At 42.2% G+C, this 22556-nt stretch overlaps 1 protein-coding gene and 1 long non-coding RNA gene across 4 annotated transcripts in view; one reads left to right on the top strand and one right to left on the bottom strand.

Annotated features, from left to right (window-relative positions):
• Positions 1 to 8599: 8599 nt before the first annotated feature.
• The window catches only part of SHOC1 (shortage in chiasmata 1), a 65199-nt gene continuing 51242 nt past the window's right edge, over positions 8600 to 22556 (bottom strand). The window contains exons 7-11 of one of the 3 annotated variants that reach the window (XM_086778181.1): positions 16478 to 17675; positions 15892 to 16376; positions 15632 to 15747; positions 9288 to 10115; positions 8600 to 9192 (exon numbers count right to left, since the gene is read on the bottom strand). In XM_086778181.1, the coding sequence (XP_086634307.1) occupies positions 15688 to 15747; positions 15892 to 16376; positions 16478 to 17675 (1743 nt within the window). In that variant the 3' untranslated portion in view covers positions 8600 to 9192; positions 9288 to 10115; positions 15632 to 15687. Of the gene's footprint in view, positions 9208 to 9287; positions 10116 to 15631; positions 15748 to 15891; positions 16377 to 16477; positions 17676 to 22556 lie in introns of those variants that run through there. The other 2 variants (XM_086778182.1, XM_086778183.1) reach the window with 2 other exon arrangements.
• Positions 15624 to 22556, top strand: part of LOC147615644 (uncharacterized) — a 47511-nt gene continuing 40578 nt past the window's right edge. Inside the window, exons 1-3 of the long non-coding RNA XR_015262614.1 lie at positions 15624 to 16107; positions 17201 to 17349; positions 17484 to 17685. This is a non-coding gene — a long non-coding RNA (uncharacterized LOC147615644). The remainder of the gene's footprint in view (positions 16108 to 17200; positions 17350 to 17483; positions 17686 to 22556) is intronic.

The raw sequence follows: 22556 nt of genomic DNA, 5'->3' as shown, positions 1-22556 counted from the left end.
TGATTTCGTAAGCGATTCGCGACGTGAAACACGTGAAACTCTAGGAAATGGTTCACGACGTGAATGACTTTTTTACACTTTCACGTGGAACCTCCCGCATCGAAAGTTTGTGATTTTGGGTGCGTAATACTTATCCAATTGATACCAAATCGATTGTGCCACTCCTAAGGAATGAAATGCAAGTTCTTGGCCCAGTCAATGGTCCCTTATGTTTTTGATTTTTATGAATTTTTTGAAAAAGAAAGAAAACCACACACCAACCTGCTCATTCACATTGGTGTTTTCAAAGATGTGAATGTTAAAATTAACAAGAACAAACAATGAAGCTTTATCCTAAAACCACTCCACCACAAACATACACAACATCACAACCAATTTCTCACAATTTCTTTCTACCGCACATATCTTATCCATTCATTTTCCACACAATGCATTACCAGAATGCAAGGGAAATAATGAATCCTATGCAATGGGAGCTGAAACTCCAAGAGAATGGAAGAAACAAAGGTGTTTCCCCGACAGCGGTGCCAAAAATGTTATGGGCTACCTCACCTCCAAGAGGAAAATTTACACATTCACCTAAAGGAACCTTCACTCTCTCTCAAGACACACTCTCTCTCTCAAGACACAAGGGAGAGCTCTTTATAGCACAAAGGGGATTCTGTCTTTTCATTATGAGAAAATGCCTTATATACATTTGGCCCTTATTCCCACTTGGGCGCCCAATACTCACTTACTAGGCCTTGGGTGGCCAATATCTCATAATGTACAACTTTTATAGTGTCGTTTCATGACACTTATTAATGTCCTCAACAATTGAGGATCATGCTTGTTAATCCAAAATGGGATTAACATCTCGTTGCCATCTCTTACCTCAAGATCATTCCCACATGATCCAACTCACACACATCACTATCACATACATCATCATGTACATATGTGGTGGAGGGGTTTATTGCCAGGTCCCATCTCTCTTCATCATACTACTGTTTGAATTTATCAAGTGAGTAGGCAGCATACTCTAAATTTTATACTCTGGCCTTCATTTTCTATCCTAGTTATGCTTGACAACGTTTACTAGCTGCTCATGAAGAATGTTTACTTGATTATTTGTGGCAGCTGCTGCTGCTGCTGGCGGAGTTAGTGATCTCATCTACTCTACTTGACTATTAGCAGCTCTTCGTGCAACTTTTGCTCTTTGCTTTGCTCTTGCATGAACTATGTTTGTACGTATTGTAGCTCCAGTTTTGCTTGAGTCCAATAATAGCTTGCTGATCCACTGGGCCTTCCCCTCCAACACCTTTTACGGATAGCTGTTTGTGTAGTAGTTCGAGCTTGATCTCTAGCTCCTTTTTCTCATTCAGTTGCTTTGTCAGCTTTTGTACTTTTCTGTAGCTCCCTCACCTTTTGTGCATTTCCTCCAGTGTTGGTGACTATTGAGGTGGTGGTTGCTGGTTGAGCTTTGTTGTGGCTGTGCAGATGTTGATTCTCTAGCTCCGCCTTGAGCTCCGCCTTTGTCATGGGGTGGAAAAGGTGGGAGCAACAAATGACACATGGGAGCTGGCAGTACCATGTACTCTAGCTGTAAGTTGTCCTCCCAACATGCCTTTTGTATGGCTGTTAGTTCTTCTTCCCACTGCTTCATCACTTCCACCAGTATTTGGACTATAGGGAGTTCTTCATCAACCTCTATGGCCTCTTGTATCCGCAACTTACCCTTTGTTTTGCGAGGAGTAATGCCTTGTGATCCTTTTTAGCTGCTAGCTCCACATTGCGGATCATCTGGGTTGCATGGTCCACAATGTGGGCTACTTTATGAGACTGAGCCGCCAAATGCAGCTTGCTCTGGATTTTATAGTTTTTTGTTCTAAGCTTGGAGACCACCATTTCCAACACATCCCCTTTCCTCTGCAGTCTTGCTGCTTCCTCTTGGAGGCTGCCAATGGTGTCATGCATTGCCATAGCAAGTCCTATGAAGTAGTTTGATGATTGTGTTGTTGGACCTGAGTTGACAGTTCCTGAACTCAAGGATTGTCTTCTCGCATCTATTCTTCTTATGCCTCTTTCGAGATTTCCTTTGTTTCCCTTAGACCTTGTCCAATCTGAAGGGTTTTCTTCCAACTTCCCTTCTGTGCTTCTTACACCTCCTTTGTCATAAAGTCTATGACATGTTTTTGCTTTTTCCATTCCATGGTGGTTTTCTTCTAACTGACTTATTCGTCTGACAAAATCAGCTTCTTGGGACATGGTGATTACTATCTCAGATGGTTGTCCATCTTTTAGTTCCTTGATTTTAATCGCATTGATGTGGACGGTGCAACATCATCTTCCACTCCCAATTTTTCCTTCAGCTCTTGTTGGTGCTTTTGAAACAGGTGACAAACATTTTGCCTATGGTGGCCAGGCTTTCGATAGTAATAACATTGGAATCTATTTGACTGCCCAGCACCACCTCTTCCTCACCCTTTCCCTTGACCCCCATAATAGGGTCTGTATGGTGTTGGTGCAGCAACCATGGGTGCTGCTGTGTTTGTTACTACATTGACCACTATGCTTGCCCAATTCTTGACATTATATCTGCAATTTGATGTCGGGTGTGAAGGTTTGGCCAGCTACATCTTGCATTCCTCTTTCAGATGTCCCTCCTTGCAAATTGGGCATAAGACACCTGCTCGGTAGTCAGATGAGCTAGAGGTCTTTCCACAACCCACAACGAGCTTCCCTGCAACCTTCTTATATCTAGGACGTCTAGCTCGTCCTTCTTGCCCTTCTTGCTGTGCCTAGTCTCCTCCTTAGTGTCTGACTCAGATTCTGAATCTTTTGATTCTAACTCATTTCTAGAGTCACTATCTGAAGAGTCTTACTTGTTGCCTTTCTTTTTCTTGGACTTCTTCTCTAAGCCCATGTTATGTTTTGCTCATTTTGCTACTTCCACGAGCTTGTCGAACCCTTTATGGTCGATGTTGGTGGCTACCACCGTCGGGTTTAGTTTTTTGTTGAGACCATGTAGGAACTAGTCCATAAGAACTGCTTCTGATGGTCTGTTTGCTACTAGAGATAGCCTCGCACGTAGAGTGTGGAACTTGGATGCATAGTCTTCCACTGACAATGTCTTCTGTTTAAGACTTCTTAGCTTGTCTTGCAGTTTAGAGTTAGTTTTGATAATCTGAAACCTTCTAAGCAATGCCTCTTTTAGCGTTTTTTCTTTCATTCAGAACATTTGCGCAAGTTGATTCACCTTCCACAGCCTTGAACTTCGTGACATGTGTCAGGGTTCTTAGCCTTCTTACCCTTATACGTGGGGTACTTGTTTTTACCTCCTTTGTTAGCCATTCGGTTTGGAATGATGTTGGGGAGGAGGAGCGTTTGCAAAGCCTAGCGGGCATGTTGCGTTGGGCAGGTGATGTCACATTGAGTTGGCAATAAGTTGCCTTGCTATAGCTTCTACAAGATGTGCTTCTCCCCTTTTGCAGTGCTGTGTGTATAAGCTATAATTTTTGGATACCCCTAACTAATCCATCTTTCAGGAATGATGCTCGTTGCATATTGGCTCACATACATGTTTGGACAGGGGCCTTAAGCTTTGGCAACTCTGACACCATCTCTTGCCTTTTAACGTACAACAAACTACCAAAATTCAAGTGACCAAAGTGTCCATGCCATAGCTCTGTATCACTCATATAACGAATGATAATAACTAAACAAGCATTATGCGACAAACTCTTATACCTGTCCAACATGTAAAGCCTATGGCTTAGAGTACCAAGCATTATGTGCCAATCTCTTATACGTGTCCAACATGTAAAGCCCATGCCACAACGATGCCTTCATCACTCTGGTCACATGAACTGTTCACCTATCATCAACAAATTCGACCACTAGGCTTATCCTAGCAATGGTAGAGATTGACAGAGTAAGTCCTTTTTAATGCTTTGGTACAAAACAAGACTGTTTTATGCTTGGCACAAAACAAGACTTCTGAGAGAGTGATTGTCCCACCATTTGTTGCAGACAGTTAGAACAACCTTACCAACTCGTTTTACTGGATACAAGGAGTTGTTTACACATGTGACTGTTCCTCCTTGAGAAGAAGGCTCAAGTGGAAAATATTTTGGCTGTAATGTGCTTCCTAGCACCACTATCAAAGCACCATGTCTAGTGGTGCTAGCAAGCACATGATGTATCAAAGCATACATCATGGATAGAAGGATCATAACTACAGAGCACAATGAATGCCCAATCATCCTATACTACATAGTCACCACTTGGTGCTGATGCATCCGCCTACCACCATAGCCATGTCTCTCTTCTTCTCTAGTCTATTCTTGCATTCATTGATGTAATGGCCTTACTTTCGACAATAGTTGCATTTGTCTTTCTTCTTAGGCTTGTTACCCTCCTTCTCTCGGCATCCTTTCCAGAAGACTGATTATGCCTTTGGCTTATAGCCGCCCTAAGAAAAAGATTTTTCTTTACCTTTTTGACTGCCAGTAAATGCATGATCTCCCACATGCATACTAGTTTGATTTTGTCGAGATTACAAGTGCAGTGCAACCAACTCATTGAAAGTAAAGGCATTGGAGTTACCCTTTATCACGAGTAAAAATAGTGTAGATGCAAAACCTTGGTATGAATCTAGTAGAGCTATGAGAATAATAGTAGACACAGAACAACTGTCTAGATAGCCTTTTCAATACATGCCAATTACTCCCTGAGATCTTTAATCCTGCTGAGAAAGCCATCTATTAAATCTCCCTTATTCATATGCTCAAACCCTAATTGCTTATGCAAGTAGGTCACTCTACCTTGTTTTACACTTGATAAAGCATAAGCGCATCCCAAGCATGCTTCACAATTTTACATGAGCGAATATGAGAAATAATGCTTACGCACCTAGTAAAGTGTATAGCAAGTGCATCCCAAGAATTCTTATGCACTTGATAAAGTGCAACAATAGTTTTACATGAGTGAATATGAGGAATAATGCTTCTTTTTACTAAAAGTACTACTAATCTATGTTCATGTTCATCCTTGCCATCTCACTTGGCCTTTTCTCCACTGTGAAAGATGTGGAGGTGGATGGCACATTTATATCAGAACTCATATCACCATCCAAAGTACATGTCCTATGCTATTGTGTTGGTGAGACAGATGTGCCTCAATGCTAATGACAACATTCCAAAGCCCTTTAGCCTACATGGTGTATGAAATAGGATCACAACCAATAGTCAATCGTATCAAACTTATCCTCATCATGGTGAAAAGCATTAAAAATACATCATTGCCTATCATTCAGCCTATAAATGAATAATCTGACATAGAATGCAAATATCCCAACTACCTGGTTGCAAGAACTAGCAAACCCCACTGAATGGCAACAGATATAGCTATACTACTAGGTAAATTACTAATGACAAAGGAAACCTACAAAGTGTACGAGAAAATAGTATAGAGTGTGCAAATGATACTTAGTAGGAATGCAAAAATTGATGATAATGTTGAAGTTGTTAAAGGTGATAGTAGCCTTTGATAAACTAGATGATACTATATGACATCTTTTGTAAACCTCACCATGTAATCAGTAGCTTTTATTATGGAATAAATGTGTTCTTTCTATGATTTTCTATTTGTTTTTTATCTTTAAAAATAATTTCATTGGTAAACATGTGAGGGTCGCATCCTTTAAGACGGGCCATTTGATATTATATATTTGAAAGTCGATGTGCAAGGAAACAATGTACATGGCTAGATAACAAAACTATATGTTGTGAGAATTACAACTAACAAGCCACCCCCCCTCCCCCCCACCATCTCTCTTGGTTGGGTCCCTTCCCCCACCTCTCCGCCACCATTGGGCCTTGGGTCTAGCGAAGGTGACGGGGCATTTTTTTAAAAAAAACGTGGATTCGACAAGATTGGGGAGGGGGTTTAATTTCTAATGCCCATCCACCTCCGCTGGACCTTGGGTCTAATGAGGGTTTTGGGAGGGGGGCTTTAAAAAAATTTTTATAATGCCCACCAGGCATGCAAGGAGCCTCCCCTTGGTGCCTGAGAGGCTCGAGCCAAATCATGCACAAAAAAATAGACAACATTGTGTTGGTGGTTGGCTAGGGGAGCTTAGACCATTTTATGTGTGCACAGATTAGCTCGGGGCCTCCCAAGCACCAAGGGAAGACCCCTTGCATGCATGGTGGGGGCATTAGAAACACAGAAGCTCCCCCCCTCGGTTGGACCTAAGGTTCGGGGGTTTGGGTCCAACAGGGGTGGTAGGCTTTTTTTTTAAAAAAAAAAATCTTATGCCCACTACCAAGCATGCAGGGCAGAGGGGGGGGGGGGGGGGGACTCCCCTTGGTGCTTGGGAGGCCTCAAGCTAAACCATGCACAAAAAAACGGCCGGAGGTCCTTTAAACCAATAGGGCATGACCATGGCAATAACTTTATGGATATAACGGTAAACCATAACACGTTTATACATCAATGCACTTCCAAAAGAAACGACATAATAAAAATATTTAGCTCTAGGCGAACAATCGAAAAAGAATTTCTATTAGTTTGGTATCTAAGGATGATATACTACTTATTAGAAAAGTATTTTTTAGAAAGAATCAACAACTTGTTATTACTACTTCTATATGTCTATCTCACTCTAGTTTACTCTCGTTTGTATAGACAAACAAATAATTTCGTATTTCACACTTTTCATTCTCTCTATCTTTTTGTGTGTGACCTTTTAAAAACTAATTTATTACATTGTTTGAAGATACATACAATCACATCATTTGGACATAGGTACCACATTTAACTCTCGTATACAAACTCCCCAAATTCGATTTTATACCAAAATTATAGTGATTTATCTAAGCTTAGAGCTTAGTAACTGCTAAATTTAACAAATTTTAACCAAACAAATTAAATGGATCCAATCAAAGTGGATTAAATAACTACGAATTAATGAACAAGTTAAATGGTTCCAATTAGAGTGGATTAAATAACTACTAATTAATGAACAACAACAAATTTTAGTTGATTTTAACAAACACATATAACTAAAAAGAAAGGTTTTTGATGCTAAAAAGCTAGCGTCAAAAACCTTCTTCTCAAGTAGACCATTGAAAATAGCTTCAATGAAGGTTTTTGATGTTAGTTGAAGACATGATGAGAGATGAGAGTAAAGATGTGAGTGAAGGTCCTCAGAGGGTAAATAAGATGAGAGTGAGGGTAAGAGTAAAAGACTAGCAATATATAAAGGAAGTGGGTCATATATATATAGACAAAACATGATAAAAGTAAAAAGTAATTGCATGCATAAGTGAAGTAATTGCATGGATAAGTACAATATTTAGAGAAGTAAATATAATATCAAATTTAAAAATATGTCATAATGACCGTAACACATTCCTAAAGCATGAAAAATATTAAAAATGATGATCTTTACTTTATGAATATAGAGGTGAACTTCATATGTGCGGCCACTTCTGTTTTTTTTAAAAAGAAATTTTTAAATCATTTTCATTTTATATATTGCATTTCAACCATGTGGATTGTCCTTGACATATATCAAAGCAAGTGTATAAAAAAACCTTTATAGACCATGTTGAGATTGACATCACGTAAGTTTATAAAATATATTGCTATTAAAAAAATGGATAACAAGCATTGTGAATATAAAATTTGAATATCTATATCATAAAGATGGTACATGCACATTCCGAAAACATGGAAAAAAATATAAATGATGACCTTGACATCAACAACTTTAAGGATATAAGGTAAACCTTATGGATCTAAGAGTGAACTTTAGAAAAAGAAAAAAAAAAGGCCCCACCCCTGTTGGACGCAAGGTCCAATGGGACTACCCTTTTTTTTTGTGCATGGTTTGGCTCGAGGCCTCTGTGCATGCCTAGTGAGCATTCCCCCACCCCGTCGATGTAAGATTCAATAGGGGTGGATGGGGCCTTTTTAAATAATTTTCTAATGCCTAATAGGCATGCAAAGGGGGCCTGCTATATTAAAGCAACTTTAATTCCTTAAAGTCCTCCCTCCTGCTCATCGCCAATAGCCCCTCTGCTCCTACTCACCTCTCCTATGCGCTTCCCACCGCCCCTCGTATGCGACCATGGTCGCCCCTCCTATGCGCCTCCCATTGCCCCTCGCATTGGCGAGGGTACCCTCATCGCCATAACCATGAAATCAGCCATGTTACCCTTAGCACCGTGAAGGTTGATTCACAAACACTTAATGCTAATTAATTAGCCTCGCAAACAAAACGAGCACAAAACTGCTTGAGTGTAAGTTCTCAATCTCTCTCCCACCTTTGTCTGCCTCCTTTCTATGCATACGACAGAGGGGCTCATAGCCAAGGAAACCGACGTGAGCGAGCAAGGTGAGAATGCATGCAAGGTGACACGTGTACGCAAATCCAAGTTTACCATTTAAAGAAGATCCCGATATACCTTAAGGAGAAAAAAACAAAACGGCTAAACCTTAGAAATGAACAAAATTGCAAGCAATTCTCACCAAACTAATTATTTTCACCCACCAAAACGTTGTGGGTGCATATTTGATTATATACATGGAGCTACAATAAATGTTAAAAAAATTTTGGATCAATAATAATTATATATATTAACTAAAACTGTTCAAAAACTGCAATACAACCAAGTCAAAGCTACAGTATCCATATTTACTACTCCCTCTCAACTTCATTCAGAGTTTTACACAAAATTTCCCATCTCTCTTTTTCCATCAAAAAGCAAGATTATTCCCAGAATATTTGATATCCCAAAAATATGCTAGCCTCCATGATAGCTTGTCTTTTGCATGGGGGACTTTATTGGGGTTATCATCTCCTAGGAAATGATCTTCCTATGGTTTGAAAAACTTCCCTAGGGTAGGACCTTGGGCTAGTCCCAATCATCACTTTAGCCACAATGTCTACCCTTGGAGAGGATCCAAACACTAGGATGGAAGTCGTCTTGCACAGCATAATAACCTTGTCTGCATTCTTTGTAATTGACCACATCGCCAAGATCCAAGATAAAGCCTTGCGTGCTCTGTACTATTTGGCGTAATGGAATATTATGACCACCAAGGGAGGAAGAAGCCCTATGTAGTTCGCAAAGGAAACATCTCTTCCAAACGTATTCGGCTTCCTCATCGTTGTCCAATAAATTAATTGATCTCAATCGCTCCCTTCGTACATACACCCTAGAAATCAAAATGACAGACAAGAAAATTCAACAATAAGCATATATGAAGAAGTAGTATGTATGATCTAAATTTATTACCAATCTCTCATCATCATCCTTGACAAGGCTTTCCTTGTGCTTTGAAGGTGGTTGAACCTTTGGCAGCTGGGGCTCCACGCCAGATGGCTCTCCCTCTTGTATGTCCTTCATCAAGCCCATTCATCACATTTGTTCTTATATCTACTCCACACCCCACAACCTTTGGCAGCTGGGGGGGCTCCACGCCAGATGGCTCTCCGTCTTGTACGTCCTTCATCAAGCCCATTCATCACATTTGTTCTTATATCTACTCCACACCCCACCACACCATCATAGTTCTCGTATCCACTTGCCCATGCTTACTTACTTACACCCATTCATGCATTTGCATGTTCATGCTCCACCCATGGTTACATCCATTGCACACTCACACGACTTTGACACGTTTTTTTTCCGTTACATCCAGTCACGCTCTAGTGGGGAACTGCCATGTGGTTGCTGGCCACGTGGCAATTCCTAGATTAGTGTGGATACTAGTATGGATAGTTTTTTTTTGATCGGAACGAGATGTTTAGTATTATTCAAAAAAGAAACTTCAGTACATCATATAAAGCTTTTAAAGAGAAGCTTAACTCAAGCTCAATTTTCTATAGAGTTTTTCATCGCAGACAATTCCAGAATGAACCTAGCCAGCTCAGCCTCTTCTTCTTCCAACTTGCTCGCAACTTCAGCCCATTCCTGTTCCTGTCTTTCCTGGTCAGCTCCGATGCTTCGGATCTTTTCTTCACATTCATCTTTGGCTTCATTAATTGCCAAAGATTCCTCAAAATCAATCCTGGATTGTTGGGCCCTGCATACCATGTTATCCGCCTTGAGAATCAGCCTCATCTACACGCACAGAGCATAACTCAGGCTGGGGTATTTGATGGGGTCTGCATTATGAAACACAAAATGATTGCGCATTATCCAAATACACCAGATATATTCTGCCTGGATTGTATTCTAAAGATTAGATGAGCATTTCGTGAAATCGCCCAGCAAAATTTGTTTCCACGTAATCTGAGATTTCTTAATAGGGGAAAGACATAGCTGCACCAAATCAAGTAGCCTTTTATTAGATTTGCAGGAAATGAAGAGGTGGGGGAGTGTTTCCTCTTCTTGTCGGCATTTGGGATAAAACCCATCTCCAATCCCAAGTTTTTTAGCTCTCATTTGTCCACAACCCCTTGTGTATAATAATTAACCACAACAGGATTGACTTTTTAGGGGGAATTATTGAAGACCAGATTTTGAAAAACCTGAAATCCCATTGCTTCCTGTCCCACAGAAAATTCCATTTACCATTTAGCCTGACGTGTACAGGCATACCTTTGACCGGCATAGGGGGTATAGGCAACAGAGTACTGGAATGGGACCAGTGAAAGGCATCCACTTTAAAGGCTCTCTTGCTTGAATGAGTGGAGTTTTGTCACGATTCCACTTGGTGAGTCTAGATTGGAGAAAAAGCATATCCTCCCTATTGAGTTTAAACATCTGAGCCAAGCGATCAGGGTCTATCCACTTCTGATTTGAGAAGTCCCATACATCTCCCCAGCATTGAATTCCTTTCTTTGACAGTTTGTGTGCTCTCCTCAGGTTGTGTTCTTCCACAGTCTTCTAGATATAGTGAAAACCAAATGGAGTCCAGGTGAAAGAGACCAGCAAACTTTCTTTCATCCTTCGTCAGACAAATCATCCCTCTTGACTCTGTTTCATGCACTCCAGATGCTTTTGACCAATTCAGATCCTGTGGGTTTAATTTGGATTATTTAAGACCAGTCGGCTGGCCGGCCAGCACTCCAAGGGTCCAAAGAGGCTATAAAAGGGCATGTGTGCTCAAGGATAGATTCATTCACTCCCTTATGGAGTGGGTCCTTAGAGTAGGACTGTTTTGGTGTATTCCACCTTTTATGAAAGGCAGCCTATGGCTGTAGACATAGTTGTTACGAGGCGCACCTCTAACAGTCCGAGGCATTCGAGGCGAACGACTGCCTGATCGAGGCGTCCACATTTTTTATTTTTGTTTTTTGCTGGTGTGAGTCTTTAGACAGGGGCTTTAAGGGCCCAAGGCAGCCCCTATCACACACACTACCTCTCCCTCCCTCCCTTAAGCCTTTCTCAAGACCCAAAGTTCATAGGTCAAACTTCAAACACACTAGGATAATGATGTTTTTTATACCCACTTTTGGAGCTCTCTCTATACTCTACTGGTTCATTTCATTTTACTTTGTACCCTTGAATCTTGATGATGTATCCAGATGATGAGGATGGACTATTTTGGTCTTATAGGTCATTTTGGCCTTTTGCAGATGTTTAATACAACTTTCTTTCTTTCACACACACTCTCTCTCTCCCTCTCTCATACACACCCTCCCTCAAGGCTCATACATACACACTCTAGTCTCTCTTTCTCTCTCTCAACTTTCACTATATAAATATTATATCTATCTATCACTATATATATATATATATATATATATATATATATATATATATATATATATATATATATATATATATATAACAGACGCCTCTAACATGCCTCCAACGTCTCTAAAAAATACGAATCTTTCGAGGCACGTACCATACCCGCCTCGTACCAAACACCTCTGACACCTCTAACAACCTTGGCTGTAGATGTAGGGTACCTTACCATATGAATATACTGAATTTCCAGCTATCTCTCTCTCTCTCTCTCTACTCTCCCTTCTGTCTGCGTTTTTGCATCAGCATGTTCTCAGTGGTGTTTAGTGCTGAAAGAAGACCCCCAGAGCTTCCGCGTGTTACATTGGTAGCATGACACGGGCTAGTTCACGTAATGCAAGAGGACATGCAGATGTTGCTTACATGAGTACACTTTGTGATGCAGATGAGCCAAATTCATTTGAAGAGGCTCATGAGAATGAGCATTGGATGCAAGTTATGCAAAATGAGATGGATTCTATCCATAAAAACAACACATGGGATTTGGTAGACTTGCCTGCTGGCAAGAAGCCCATTGGCACAAAGTGGTTTTACAAGTTGAAAAGAAAGTTTAATGGTACCATTGACAGGTACAAGACTAGGCTAGTGGCCAAAGGATATGCCCAACAAAAGGGCATTGATTATGATGAGACTTTCGCACCTACTCCTCGTATGGCCACAATTAGATGTGTTGCTGCATTGGCTGTCCATCATGGATGGAATGTGCATCAATTGGACATAAAATCAGCTTTTCTCAATGGGGATTTGCAGGAAGAAGTGTATGTAAATCAGCCCATTGGTTTTGTGATGCATGGTCATGAAAGCAAAGTATGCAAGCTTCAAAAAGCACTTTATAGTCTCAAACAAGCTCCTCGAGCTTGGTATGAGAAGATACATACTTATTTGACCACGCAAGGATTTTGCAATAGTCCAACAGAGAGCAGTCTCTATGTGAAAGAGGATCATGGCACTTTGATTATGCTCATTCTTTATGTGGATGACATGTTACTAACTCGAAATGATATGGACAAAATTTCAGCACATCATTTGAGATGACAAGAGAAGTTTGAAGCTTTCTGCAAAGCTTTAGGCTTACTCTCCTACAGAGAGTGATTTCCTCATACCTTGTACAGGTTCAAATTGCTACTACACGGGAGATTTATTGGCATATATGCTATGAGTAGAGCCACATGTGAACATGGGCTAACCAAGAGCACTTTTCTCCCTTTGGGTTTTCCCCCTTGGATATTAGGTGTTAAAGGACACCACTCACTTATTGTATTTTTGATATTGTGGAGTCAACCCCCAAGATCCACACACATTGTATGCTATCTTATTCGTGTGAGCATCTATTACCATCTCTCTATTGAGAGTGTTCTTGCTGCTGTACATTCTCTGCGTGTTCCTGTCTGTGTGCAACCCTAACCCTAACACTTTATACAAGCCACCAAGTTCACATCAATTCCCAAGGCAGTTCCCCCATTGCCGTGAGGATGGTTGGTGACAAACCATTTATGGTTGCCTGAGACTATGCGAAGATTCCTCTATAGAGCTTCACCTGTCACTTTGATCTCTCTTGAAGGCAGATGAATGAAGGTCTGAGAATTATTTGCCAAAGCCACTCTAATAATCCTAGGTCTTAAATCATCAGTTAAACCTTTTGTATTAAAAGATAGCGCTGTAAAGTTGTCTGTCATCAGGTTCTAGGGGTTTTTGAGGGTGGTTTACCACTGGACTGAGGAGTTTTCTCATTAAGAGCTGGGGATTGCATACCCCCAACCTGAGACTATCTCCTTTTGGAGGTACCCGATTCCAACAAGTTGCCACTTCTGATTCCTTGTTTTATAGCAGCCAGGGAGGCACTCTTCAAGAATTCCCCAGGGAGAATCTCCTCTTCTGCCTCTGAAGGGAGATGTTCTTCTTGAATATCTTGCTAGAAATCCATATCGTCCACCTCACGATCAAATCCTCCCTGTTAAGCTTCAATCTGTGAGCTTGGGACAAATTCCTCATCCTCTTTGGGACTCTCATAGCCAGGTTGAGAGGGTTCTAGGAGAGGAGTGAATCTATTATTCTGCTTCATCTTGGAGTTGACCTTTGGGAACCAACTTTTATTGGGGGTCTTATTTTTCCTGCCTACAAATTGGAATCCCTGGTTGTCAACCTCTGTACTATGCTTTTGGTCCTCCTGCTTAGGAGGTGGTTGGGGTAGGAAATTAATAGGACAATTTTTTATAAAATGGTCCTTAGCTCCACAATGAAATCAGGTATTCGGGAGGTTCTTGTAGACTAAGCGCTGCTCAATGGTATATCCAGACCCCACTGAAATGGACAGGCTAGTCGGCAATTCCTGGCTAATATCGAGATCTATAAGAGCCTGAGGGTGCCAACGTGGGTTGAGATCATCCATAGGTCTTGTACCCAGCAATCTTCCCAGTGGGTTCACTATGAGTTTCAAAAGAGAGTAGAGGTGCAGGGGTAGATTGGGCAGCTCCATCCACACCGGGGTTAAGGATGGCTTTGGGCCAAGGGGGGGAAAGTCACGGGACCACCTAAAGAGGGAAAACGGGGAGTTTCTGAGCATCCATTGCGCAGCTCCCAGATCATTCAGGGCCATTTGTTCTGCTTTAAACAGAAAACAGTAGTAGTTGTTTGGTGGAAACTGTCTGTTCTACCACCCATCCTCTCAAGGTCCAGTTATTGCGGATCCATGTGCGCAAGGTTTCAACAGGGGGTCTTGGCCCAAAGCAAAGCCCTACCAAAGCCCTAGCCTGGTAAGAGAGATTCCACTCATTAACCAGCTCCTTAGGTAATGAGACAGATTTTCTTACCAATTCCAGATTGCTGATTTTGCATTCCTAGAGAGCCGCCGTCTCCATCCACGTTGCCTTCGCTTGGAGCTTCAGATTCTTGGCCTTGCACACTCAAGCCAGCACCTCGTTCACCCGCCTGATTCCTCCTCCAGGTAGAGGGATTTTCGACAGCGCCTCTGAGGTCCCTCCGCCGACGGCCCCTCCTACTCCAACTCTGACACCTCCTTTGTTGAAGCCATCTGGAACGCCATAGCCTAGATTGAAGAGGGTCTTGGAAGTCGGGTGGAGGCGGTCAAAAGACAGGTTATCCCTTCCCGAAAAGAAAATGGGCACCACGTGTTGCTCATGCAGAGCCAGTCCTGCATGTCAGTTATCCGTTAGGAAATCCCTGTTTTCACTGAGTGGGATGCGCCAGGCTCTCTGCATACCCTGTGATGATGGAAGCTCTTGGGAAGAAGAGACCTCTTCATGCTGATAGGACTGGTTCTGTGTATCATGCCTGGATTTCTGTGCTGAGGGTTTAGAAGGGGGTTTGGGGGTACCCGAACCGGAATTCCCTTGTTTCGCCATGGGGAGAACCCCCAAGGCTCGCCCTCGATGGAGAGATCTACTCAGTCGCAATCGAACTAGTCTGGCTGTACTAAAGCAAGTTTCTCTGTGCTCTGAGGGGAAAAAGTCCAATAGTATGGATAGTTTGTGATCCTTGCCCTATCGCTCCCCCTCATGCTCGAGCAGGGGAACTTGGAGAGCTGCCACATGGTTGAGCCCGACCACATGGCAATTCTTCCAAATTAGTGTGGATAATAGTATGGATTATGTTCTATCATACTGATGTACGGTTATTTTTTCACGATACCCCGTATGAGCTATTTACAAGTAAACTAGTATCTTGTTGGAAATGTTTCCTAACTCACATACAAGTTTCTTGCTAAGTTAAGAGTCATCACAACCTGGCAATCTCTAACCAGGTCTCAAGTTCCTTGTCACTTCGTTCAAAGTTACTTGAAAACTAGAATGCTTTGCAGTTGGATGTTCAATTCTATACAGAGCACTTGGTCTCCAGGTTGATGAGGTTCAGGTGACAATTACCGGTAGAATGAATCCCCAAATGGTGGCAAGGCCTTTGGCTGCTTGGTTGTATCCTTTCAGCTTTCCCAGACAAGTCGGCTTTGACGATCATTGCCTTTTCTTGCAAAGGACAGAACCTGCAAAAATGGAGGCTTCAATTCACGTGACAACTATTCTGTTCATGTATAGATTAGCTTTAGCAAAGATTGTACGATGCTATATTTTATCAACTGGAGTCCATGATGGAAAGTCTTTTTGCTTTAGCAAATATTTCACAGAACCTTCTTAGATCTTTTATCAACTGGAGTCCATGATGGACAGAGTCTTTTTGTTTGTTGTTCTGCACCACGTGAACATCTTTGGGAGTTGCTGTATGTGTTTCTTTGCACACTACAAGGACCTCTTTTAACACTACTGGGGCGTTTCTCACAGTATGCATCCTGCTGAGGATGCCCCTGAGGGCTGTTGTACAGATTTCTGCAAGAATGTCTTTCAGAGTATGCCCTTGCACTCTCAAGCTGATGTTGTTTTTCTTTGCCTTCATATCGATATTTATCAAAAAAATAAAGTTTCGAATTTTTCTGCCCCTCCAGTGGACCTCTTTTAAAGCGCTTCACAGTGGCAGGAGACTCAAAATTTAAATTTCTTTTCAGATGTGCTCTTGTTTCGTTAGCAAATTCCACTGGGCATTCCTTATGGCATTGTCTGCCGAGGTCTTTATGTAGTTGGTACTCGAAAAGATCTCCCACACTGGCTTCCATTGCCTCTGCATCATGCTCAATTTATGAATACTTGTGAGATGGTTGAATCAGTATTAGGACTTTCCAACTATTGGCAACTGAGAACAATTAAAAAAGATAGACTCACCTTGTTGGCTGAGAAAGCTAATGTCACATTCCTGTGATGTATCATTTTCAAATATGTTTTCTGGATCTAAATTAGGGCTCAATTTAGAAGCCACAGGAAAGCAATGCCATCTCTTTTGGGACCTGCTTTGGTCATGAGCATATACATAGCTCCTAACATCATGTTCCTGTGGTGTATCATTTTCAAGTATGTTTGTTGGGTCCAATTTAGGGCTCAATTCAGAAGCCACAGGAGAATAATGCCATTTCTTTTGAGAGCTGCTTTGGTCATGTGCATATAGGGAACTCCTAACATCCTTGTTTGTGGCGGAAAACTTTGCGCAACTTTTTGTTCCAGTTGCATTTTGATAACCCTCTTTCTCAACTGTATAAGCATTCTTTTTCAAAATCAGGTCCATTGTCCTCTTTAATTTGGTATCGTAGTTGCTTGAGACGAAACTGGTCCTGTCTTCTTGCAGAGGCAAGCCAACAGATTGCAGTCCTCCCTTATGGGGACTCCCAAATGCCAGACAACTTCCATACTGTGCATACTTGTCATCTTGGTTATCTTTATTCTCAACAGGCCAAAGGTCGCCCTCAGGAAGCAGAAAATCATTCGGAGTGCACACTGCAGCTTTCCTTGGTGTTATTTGGGCACGCCATTTAATCTCATCTGCATCATCAATTTCATTCTTCTTGCAGAGAGTCGGATGCTCATCTAACAGGCCTACTTTGCTGCTTGCAGGGACAGCGTTTCTCATCTTAGACTGATCTACACTAAGGTTAGCAATTGAGCATACCCGTGTTGATCCTCTACAAATTGAGCTCCCGCTTTGGCACTGCTGCTTAAATAGCATCAAGCTCCTTTCATTCAAGTCAAAGAACTCAGTGAGGGTAAGCTGCTCCTCAACTTTCAGGGACATGAACTGATGAAGTCCAACACCACAAGACAATATTGCATGAGCTGTGAGAGGATTGATTGAAGCAAACTCCGTAAGAAATGACTCTGCAAATGTTTTTGCTTCTAGCATGGCAGGAAAGGATGTGGCTTTCTTTGATCTTCTCACTTCACCTATGCATTCGGCAATAATCATGTCGGTCGTTGAGGAGTTTCCAGATATGAAACATTGAAGCTGAATATCCAACCCAATAGCAGCAGCATGGAGGTAGCCAAATGTTTGAAGAGCCTCTGCTACAAAGTTGAATGACCCTTCAAAAACCTTCATCACAGTGAGAGTTTAGTTGGCACATTTTTCTAACAACATTCTACAAATAATTGTTTATGTTCCTTTTAAAAAAAGCGTTCATCACAGTGAGAGTTTAGTTGGTGCGCTTGCCTAACAACCTTTTACAGTTAAGTGTATCTTTCTAACAAAAAAAGAACACAGGAAAAAATCTGCAGACTACAACAGCGTCTTTTACTTCAGCTTTCTAGTTTCTCTATATGGAGTTGACCATGTTTGTCCAAATTAATCTACATCAAAAAACTGTCAAACTGTTGGAATGTCCAACCAGCACCCGGTATAAAGGACTATATTTGAACCTAGTGTGAAACGAAAACGCAGTGGATAAGATGTCGTGGCAAGTTTGCAAACGCTTAACTTGTTTACAACTGTTCTGCAACAGTAATATGTCTGAAACAAAACCATCAAAATGGAGATGTTCATGCTGGTCAACTTAACTTTTCCTTTTTAGAAACAGCAACGTGAAGAATGAAAGAGCCCCAGTAATCATCCACTCTAGTGTGCTACAGCAGTAAGTCAGCTAAATACATCAACTACTCAGCGTAAAGAACTCTCTCTCTCTCTCTCTCCCCCCCGTACCGATATGTAAATGTATCATGTATCCACATGCTCATATGACGCTCCCTATGATGCTGATGATGATGCGATAGACATACAGCTAGTGAAGTCTTTTGTGTGAGTTTTTTAGTCTTTACCATGGCTCGGTATGACAAGGAACCCTTGTACTACTTTTGGTCTCATAGACCAATTAATGCGCGGGCATTAATTGGTCTATGAGACCAAAAAGTAGTAGAAGGGTTGTATATTAACGTCCTACTCGTCACCGGCTTCCTCCAGCCTACTTGCCTGCGCCTCCTCTTCACATGTCTGCCCCCTCCCCTTCTTCCTGCCGCGTCTTCCTCCAGCCTACTCCCCTGCGCCTCCTCACATGTTTGCCCCCTCCCCTCCCTTTCTTGTGTGGACGCCTGCATACTCAACAGAGAGAGTGGGGCGTGCAAAGAGAGAGAAGCAAGTTCTAAGTTGAGAAATTGGACCGTTTTGAGACTTACGAAGCACAAACATAGCAAAACAGACGTCGACCAAAAACAGATGTCGACCTCAGAGACATGTTGGAAATAAGTGCACACTAGGTGTACTATTTCTCTAGTCTAGTTCCAGTTGAGTCTTTGTGTCTTGAGTCTAGTGCCATGTGGTACCTCTACATTTATCCCATAAGTGAGTCTACTCAATCTTGTACTTCTCACCTATAAATTGTAGGTGTCACATCAATAATCAATCAATCTTGTGTCTTGTCTACACTCATCTCAAGGTATTTTGCTTTGTGTTTCTTTCTAGTCTTGCTCTCATTTCAGTTTCAGTTTTATCTTTGTCTCTCCCCCATTTTTACAACATGGTATCAGAGCAGCCCTTCTGCGTAGCCCTCAAGCAGCGTGCCAGCATTTTACTTCTGCAGCCCGTCATATCAGTCAGCAGCGCCATCTTCTCCTGCATCTGCCCCACCATTTTCTACTGGATCTGCCCGCTTCTTCTCTCAGCCTATCCACAGTCTGCTGCAGCCATAGCTGCGTTTTTTTCTGCCCGCCATACCAACCTGCCCCGTTTGTCTCTGCTCGGCCTGTTGATTCTGCTCCAGCTTGCAACTCCAGATCTGCGCCAACAACTGCCCGTCTTCTCCTTCTTGCTGCTGCGGGGGTTCATCATGGTGCTGCCGCCTCTCTACTTGAGCTTACCGGCCTGTCCTCTAGTACTGCACATGCAGCAGCTACCCCCGCACTCTCTTCTTCATCAACATGTCTTCTCAAGTCATGGACCTCCTGGACATTCAACTCATGCAACAACTCGTCATTTTTGGATCTCTGGTCTTCTCGACATCAGCTCGACACCTCCTTTTGTGAAGGTAAACTCCAATGCTGATTTTGGACCTGATTTGCAACATCTGTGCAAAAGGCATTTTCCCCTTTGTTATTTCCCATTTCCTCTTCATCTTCACATGTGGGTTAGCTGTCCATTGGACCAGCCAGACCTGCAGCAGCAAATTTAAAGCAGAAATCAAGTGTATGTTGTGTTCTATTTTCAGTCTACTCTCTATCTCTTGAAAAATAAAAAATCTCAGTTCTGAATTTCATTTACTTCTCTATCTTCTACGGGATTAGACACTGCCATCTCTCTCATAATTATCTATGTTTTTCATGCTATCTACCACCATTGATCACCAATGATGTAGATCATGGGGTAATATCATGTCTATTTGTCTACATGGACTTATCTTTGTCCCTATCCAAGAGGCACCCCTGCATTACTCACACTAGCAAGAGGATTGCCCTTGAGGAGGGATTATCTATCAAGGTCCATCTCTCTGTCTATCTACAATCAGTCAGTCTCTCTGTCTATGTGTCTATCTTGTGTGATCTTACAGTCATATGTCTCTGACACTCTGTCTATCAGTCTATATGCCTATCTTTTGTGGATTAGTTACCCACATGTCTTTGGCATTTTGTCTGTCTCCATCTATCATCTAGTTGTCAGACTCTCTAATGTCTATCTGACAGTCTCTTTGTCTGTGGGACCACTCTACTGGCTGATTGTCTCTCTCTCTCTCTGTCTATGATCCACTCTTGTCCCTACCCTTGTGGACCCATATGAGGATATCACTTGAGGAGGGGTGTCTTAGGATCTTTTGTCTCTCATGTCTTGTCTCTCAGTCTATCAGTCTTTATGTCTGTCTTCTAGTCTTGTCCATCTTGTCTTCTAGCTTGTCTCTCAATCCTTGTCTAGTCTCTCTGTCTTGGTCTTATCTTTTGTCATGTCATAGTCTTGTCTTTTTGTCTTCCTCCTAGTGTCCAATAAGTGCACACTAGGTGTACTATTTCTCTAGTCTAGTTTCAGTTGAGTCTTTGTGTCTTGAGTCTCGTGCCATGTGGTACCTCTACATTTATCCCATAAGTGAGTCTACTCAATCTTGTACTTCTCACCTATAAATTGTAGGTGTCACATCAATAATCAATCAATCTTGTGTCTTGTCTACACTCATCTCAAGGTATGTCTATGCTTTGTGTTTCTTTCTAGTCTTGCTCTCATTTCAGTTTCAGTTTTATCTTTGTCTCTCCCCCATTTTTACAACAAGACAAAGAGAGAACGCTGCACACTTGAGATGGAGGCGAGGTGCATGCAAGACATGTCAGACCACACAAATAAAGAAGCTTACTAATACGGGACAATTTCCAAGGTTTTGAAACGCTTACAAAAATTTGAAATATATCACTTCGAAGCGCACATTGATTAATTAATTAATGTGCCCAAGAAAACATTTTGGGGCCATATTATTCACACTTTTATTCATGTTGTATTAATTAATGCGTGGGCATTAATGAATATAACTTTACACGATTAAGGTTAAGGTTAAAGGAAGGCTTAGCCTCCTCCCCTCTCCTCGTTGTCGACACTGAACCCAACCCATCCCCCCCCCCCCCCCTTTTGGCCCGTCCTATGCGCCTCCGCTTGTCACCCTCTGCCCGTCCTATGCGCCTCCGCCCATCAGGCTCTTCCAACATCGCCTGGGAGTGTTCAACTTTGATCCCTCTCAATACTACTACTCCGTATCCATAACATTAATACTGCTCCTCCGTATCCATAACCTTCACATGACAGTCAAGGAGCTAGATATCCGATTGTAGCCGCTTCCGAAACCTAATCTTTCGAAAACCTTGCCAAGACACAGTCCCCTCGACGAGAGCAGGACGCTACGAGTATTCCTCGATGACATATTGCATGGGTCCTCACAAATGCCAATAGGAGAGCCATGGTGGGGGAGAGGGAAGCATGGCTGCCACGTACAACTATGCCAAAAAAAGAAACAACCAAAATCAACTCTTTCTAATTGTCTTAAAGAAAAGCTCATAAAACCTTAGTGGAAGCTCTGAGTTTCTTCTTTCAGCCCTAAACACCATCTAGAACATGCTGATGCAAAAACGCAAACAAAAGGAAGAGTAGAGAGAGCTGGAAATTCAGTATTTCATATGGTACAAAAAGGTACATAAATCCTTGCAGCCCTTGGCTGCCTTCCATGAGAAGGTGTAAACCCTATTCTAGGCCTATTTCTATGACTCAGCCCATTGCTGGCCTGAATGAGAAAAACGATGAGCATCCAACACTATTTATAGGCTGGATATGACATAATAAACTGGCCAACCAGCATGCAACCAAGTGGACATGCTCCTGGAAATGCTGGCCAACAGCCCTCTTTGTCCTCCATTAGTCAAACCCCTCCAAAACTAGCAACAATGCTCCAAATCTGTGTTTTCTAGTGTCTTTATCATGTTGCCTCTCTAGGATTAGCCTTGAGATACGCATGTACATGTGTGTGCACATGACATCCCCCTCTGCTAAACTTGATGACGGGACTCCAATCTGCTTCTTGGATGACTGTCATCATCTCATTCTATTCCCGGAGTCCCTCTGTCATCCTTCCTACTCTGGCAACCTTTTCACTGAATGCCCGGCCTGGTCCCAAATCCACTCTAACTCTATGCATCTATTCCTTCCAATCCCCATTCCGTTCCTGCCCTGTCTCTGAACACTGTCTTGGTCTTCATTCCTGAGAAATGAGTCTGGCACTCTCACTCCACCCCTTGGGGGATCATCCTCCCTTGGAACCGTTGCCCGAAAGCCTTTCTTGGATCACAAGACTGCCATCCCCTTTGGACTTTGTGGAACACCACCAACCAACCTCCTGGGAGTTCTTCCCGGTTTTGTGTTCCTTGCCTTGGGCCTCGTACCTGTGCACTTTCCTGTACCTTGGACCTGTACGCCTTCATATGGGACTGAATCAGTGTTTAGCCTTGTTGAGCCTGATGCTCA

The sequence above is a fragment of the Cibotium barometz genome, chromosome 39, assembly GCF_041138505.1.
Source record: "Cibotium barometz isolate CiBa-2024 chromosome 39, ASM4113850v1, whole genome shotgun sequence".
NCBI lineage: Eukaryota > Viridiplantae > Streptophyta > Polypodiopsida > Cyatheales > Cibotiaceae > Cibotium > Cibotium barometz.
Note: the sequence above shows the minus strand (reverse complement) of the source record. Positions and strands in the feature narration are given on the sequence as shown.